The 5759-nt window shown below is 43.4% G+C and overlaps 2 protein-coding genes across 2 annotated transcripts; both read left to right on the plus strand.

The window, feature by feature from the left end:
• Positions 1-140: 140 nt before the first annotated feature.
• On the plus strand, positions 141-583 carry LOC106750980 (the record flags this gene model as incomplete). The annotated part of the gene is made up of 2 exons (XM_014631702.1): positions 141-296; positions 533-583. Coding segments are annotated over 2 exons (207 nt in total), but the record flags the coding sequence as incomplete, so codon positions are not given.
• Positions 584-4175: 3592 nt separating this feature from the next.
• On the plus strand, positions 4176-5667 carry LOC106750981 (odorant receptor 13a-like; the record flags this gene model as incomplete). Its single annotated transcript, XM_014631703.1, has 3 exons — positions 4176-4324; positions 4828-5173; positions 5431-5667. Coding segments are annotated over exons 1-3 (732 nt in total), but the record flags the coding sequence as incomplete, so codon positions are not given.
• Positions 5668-5759: the final 92 nt, after the last annotated feature.

A 5759-nucleotide genomic window follows, 5' to 3' on the forward strand; every position in this document is an offset into this window, starting at 1 on the left:
TATATATATATATAATAGACGAGCGGAAGAGGCAAAAATAAAAAATACACGTATATCTCGAAAATCGCCTCGAAAATGCAAGTAACTCCAAACACCGTTTTAAACGTTTGAAAACGACTGCATTGTTTCCATCTCCGCAGAGCAAATCCGTCGGCATCGCAGCTTATAATACCCCTTGGTACAATTTGAAACCCAGTGACGGCCGCGTTTTGTTGTTTATTATATTACGATCGCAGAAGCAACTGACGCTCACAGCAGGAAAGATGGTGGATCTCTCCCTAGAATCCTTCGCGAGTGTAAGATTTATATGTACATCTCATAACACGTAACTCTGTGTACGCGTAATACTGCGAATACACATAATTTTCCTAGACAAAAACTTCACGTAAAAACTACTTATTTTCATTGTTCTTCATTCGCAATTGATTGCAACGTGTGCTAAATTTTCGACGCAAAAAACGCACTAATTTATGATATTGTGAATTATGAGATTTTATTTTACCAATAATTTAAAAGACACTATTTTTTTTAGATCATGAAAGCCTCTGGATCATACTTGTCGGTGCTGTTGGCGATGCAATGATAGGTTAAACGCAGCTGGACAATTATTTTTTAATAAAGAATCGTCGCAGAACACCGAGTTACTCATGAAAATCACTGGTTATAGACTCCGACATTGTACAGAAAGAACATATTTCACTGATAATAAGAGGATTGGATCCATGTGGGTCCAGTCATAAAAAAGTTCATTCGTGGAAAATCCATTGTTACTTTTTTTCCGTGAAGATGATTGGCTATCCCGAAATCTCGATCTGAATACGAGTCTTCTTCCACTTCGGCTCGCTTTTGTCACGATCGACTGTCAACGTAGATGTTTACCGTTCGTAGTAGTATGTTTTGACAGTTTGCATGTAAGTGTTAACATTCTCGCGGGAAGGTTAGCATGACTACAAAAAGTTAATTTCTCTATTGAAGTACGTTTTCCAGCAAGGTACACAGGAAGACGCGAAGTTATTTTGTTGACAAAATATCATTTTACGATATTAAGACATCGTGTTTCTCTGCTTTTCCTTATTTACAATACACAAAATAGAATATAAAGTATAATAAACGAAAATATAAGAAATAATATAATGCGTTTAATATATATTTTACCAGAAGAATAGCTCGGTAGTAGGGACAAAAAATTTCATGCAGAAGATTTAACTGAGGCGATTGCTATTAGTTACCGTATAGCACATTTAATTTATTGACTCGAACCAATTCAACAGAGTTTCGCTGGTCGGTACCAATACTAAAATCTATAGAATATATTACGTATATTATAGATTTTGAAAATGATTAATGGAATGGCTGTTGAAACAAGTCGAGTCAATATATTGTATACGATATTAATCACGTTTTAATACAGCTCAATGTTCAAACGAATATTTTCAGTAGTAGCAATACAGGATTTTTTCGTATGGCATTCTTATTCATTTACATAAACTGAAGTTTTTGCAATCTAGTAGAGTAATTAGCTATAGACCGCATATGTTGTTCTAATTTGTTTAAAATACAGACAACATACGTGACAATCGTTCGAGAATCGTCCTTTCTGGAAAACTTAAAAGTGCTTCCATGTTGAAAATTTCCAGGTCCACGGCCCCTAATAATCTTGATCGCTCTCAATTTATTGAGGTTTCCGAATATATGTGCGATGCAAACCAGAAGCGTTATTCGTGCGAAATACTCTCCATCTCCACGCACACTTTTTTTACCGACGCCATGTTTTAGTTCATCGGTAGATGCACGCCCGAACAATTTATTGATAAAAAATTCCTCTAAAAATGTGTTAGAAATTAGATTGACTGAGAAATTACATTTAAGGTATATTAATCGTTAAAAAGCAGTTAAGTAGATGGTACAAAGAACACTTGCGTTGTCCTCCACATTGTGTTGAATGAAGAAATTTCCCGTCTGATCGTACAACACATATAAACATTCCACGTGCACTTTCTGTAATAATTGGAAATCCGATCCCTTCATAATTGTATATAAACATTTCCGCGGAATGAACGCATCTACATCAAGCATCGAAGGCGACATGTACTCGCGCTTAGTTTTTCGATTCTTCAATGAGTTGCTCAATTCCTGCGGGCTGCAAAACTTTCCAGCAAGTGATGAAGACTTATGACTGGTGTCCCTCGCACGAGCAAACACCATGCTGTATCTATGTCCACACGAATCATTGCATATTTAAATTGCGTAGCTCGCGATTGTAGTTCAATAACAACATAATAACAGCAGATAATAGCATGCGAAACACAAGAGATGACTGACTTATTCGTTCTTCCCGCATCGAGGTAGAAAAAGTTGCAAGACAGATAATCGTATAACGATGCATCCCCCCGGCGAACACCGCGGCCGACCGACCATCCGTCGGCTGCAAAACGTCGCTCAGCGCCAAACAATCTCAGCGATAAACAATCTCACGCGCGGCGCACACATCCGACACGTGCGCACGTAGGCAACAACAATTGTTGTTGCCAAACACGCACGTGTCGGAAAAACCGTAGCTACGTGGTATAAAAGACCGCTCCGCCGCGATAACGGTACCCGATTCCACCGGAGGCAGCCGGATCGCAAGATTACAAGCTGCTCCGGATCCCGATCCCCAGGTCGAGGGACCGCGACGGTGCGTACGCCGTCTCTGCTGTGAATACGCAGCCAACTCGACATCCTTCCGTCCGGCAAAACCGAGGTAGTCCGTACACTGTCTCTCACGTGAAAGTCGCGGGCACCGGACTCCCAACTTCCATCTCGGGACGGTGTGTTCGCCGTCTCCACCGGGAGCTACTGGCCCTTTCGCCCGTGACAGACCTGGGGATCGGAACGAGCCGGGGTGGTGTGTTCGCCGCCTCTGTGGAGTGTTCTCGACCTCGGCCACTCCACTCTCGTCATCGGGCCTTGCGCCTCCGGGGCCTGCGTAAGCCCCGGTGCATCGTTCCGCGTTCCGCGCCGCGAAACCGAGAGACGACGCGCGTCTCGCCGTCCGCACCTCATCGGAGGTACCGCCGACCGCCGCGAATATACCGCCGCCGGTTACACGTCGGCCAGGCTCTCCCGACCGAATCCACCGCGTCTTGTAAAGGAGCACGACACCGTGCCCTCCGTTCCGGGATTCGGCCGACGCGAGCACTCCGCGTGCAACAACCTCCGCGCACCGCGATACCGTGATCCGCAGGTGCATTCCGCCGTTTGCACTCCGATGCGAAACCTCCGAATTTAAACGCCGGGACAACTCGCGAACCGTCAACACAACGCGCCGAATCATAACACCGCGCCCGCTCTCCGCGAACACCGCGAGCGTCGCCAAGCGCCTGCTCTACTTCGATTCCGCGAAGACCGATACACCGAAAACCGACTAAGCCGTCGATACAATACCACGTCACAAAGTAAACACGGGATTCCGTCGCTGTTTCTGTAACCATGTTTACCAACTAAAAACGATGGAATTAAAGCACGGCCCGCCGCTACATCGAACTGTATGAGACAACGTGGAAAATAATCGAATAAACGGCTAATATCGAATATTCGCTCACTCACTCACTCACTCATTCACTCGTCCACTCACACACACACAAACGCATGCGCAACGAAGAACGCCTGGACACCCGGCGAGCTACACCGAGGCCACCGACACCGAACACGGTCAACCGTCGACACCGGACGACCACCCTACCGACCGGGATAGGGCGAACGTCCACCGAACGACGGGGCGCGGGACGCAAACGATAATGACCTGCGCGCATATGGCATGCTGGAAAATATTTAATGAGATGCTCTCATTGGCCGATCGCCAAAAGGTGCACACATTTGATGACGCCTCTCAAAACCTCCCACGTATCCCTCTGTACACGTATATTCTACGATACACGTCGGGCCATCATCGAAGAAAAGAAGAAGAAATATATTTTGTCAGAGCGAGGCTCCCCTCGCTTTACCGAAGCTTTACACTCGGTTTTTCTGTGACTCTTTGACTCGCATTCATATCCACACAGGCAACACCTGGGGGGAAAAAAATGATAGCCCGTAGGACTAGGCTTAATCGCACGGTGAAGTATATGTTCATTCTGTCTGGTATTTGGCCAGGCATGTCCTGCGTTCTGATCTGCAGGTTATTTTGGACCGTCATGGTAGCGTTAATCGAATACTGTCATTATTATTACTTTTTGGAGCATATGTACACCGCCGACTTCCTCGAACTAGTGGACTGCATATGCAGTTTTCTGGCATACGGCAAAACGTTCATAAAAATTATTCTGTTTTGGTTGAATCAACAGTAAGTGTGGCGTTCATCTGGCTCATATATACCATAACGCTAACATATTGTTATTATTGTCAGAATATAATTTATATTTAGTGTTCTGAAAAACAAATCCTCTCAAGATTAGGACAATGTAAATATAAGTTAGAATTTCTTACAATTTTCATCGATACATCCCGAGTGTGTGTAAAATTGTATATCGTACAAGTAACTATGGTTATAACACAATCATGTTCACACACTTACACACACAATCACATACGTAAATTGCAATCCTGTTTATAATGTTGAGGTATATATAGTGTCTAATTACTCGCATCGCGATATGCACTTCCGTAGACGATAATACTTCGGTAATTTTCGCTTGGGATAGATATTAGATGTCAAAAGCTTCACAGTCATCAAATTTTTAGATCTGTGTTTATTTTCTTCTCGGAAACACGAGTGATTTTTCAGTCGCGTGAAATTAGGATTAACCCCTTGATCAAGTGTAATCGATGAGACGCAATCGTCTGCAGGAACCTCATCAAGATCATGTCGATAATGTCAGACGATTGGGATGACTGTGTCAAGAGCGATGTCGGGCTTCGAGAGACGGAATACAAAGCGAAAATCTCAGATCGCCTTATAAACTCGATAGTCATGCTTCACGCGATGGAGGCCTGCGCGTATAGTTCCGGCGCTATCCTGAACAACGTTGAAGTCACCAATCGCACGGAGGAGCTGCCTTATATCGACAAGTTAGATATCCCCTTCGACGTTAACACGCAATTCATGTACAGAAGCATATTATTCGCAGAATGCTTCGCTGTGATCACGGTCTGCTGTGCAGCTGGTGTGACGAACATGTTCGTCTTGAGTCTGGTAAGCAGAGCAAACTTGTGGACAAGTAGGCTGCTACCTTCTGTTTTAACACGAAAAACGTGTATTAATGTGATAATAAATTTAACTGAATGACTGTATAGCAAATTTTGGTATGTGTCTCGCCGCTTATGTCGCAAAATAATTTTATGCCAAATTGGTGGCCATGCACCTAAAACTAATTTCTTCCTTATAGAAGTCAAGTATGATTGTTACTCGTGAAGTTTGATCAATTTAATAAGCGAAATCTTCAATTTTAGACGTTACACGCCGCCGGCCAGATGGACATTCTTCGTAACTGGTTCACGCAACTCGTACCCCTTGCAAATGAGAATAAACATGAATCCACCGTTATTTTGCTAAAACGGATCGTACGGAAACATCAGAAAATCATTGATTTTTCGGAAACTATTGAAAGTCTCTACTCGCTGATCGCGTTCATACAGTTCACGTCGAACATAATAATGATTTGTTCTTTGGGCTTTGTAATCGTAACGGTAAGATCGTTGAATACCACAAATAGTGAAAAGATATGCAAGCAAATATTAGGTTTAGTAAAAAGTAATCCATTATTTTTCCAATAGAGGGC

The sequence above is a fragment of the Dinoponera quadriceps genome, unplaced genomic scaffold (assembly GCF_001313825.1).
Source record: "Dinoponera quadriceps isolate SergipeBrazil2010 unplaced genomic scaffold, ASM131382v1 scaffold7537, whole genome shotgun sequence".
Taxonomy (NCBI): Eukaryota; Metazoa; Arthropoda; class Insecta; order Hymenoptera; family Formicidae; genus Dinoponera; species Dinoponera quadriceps.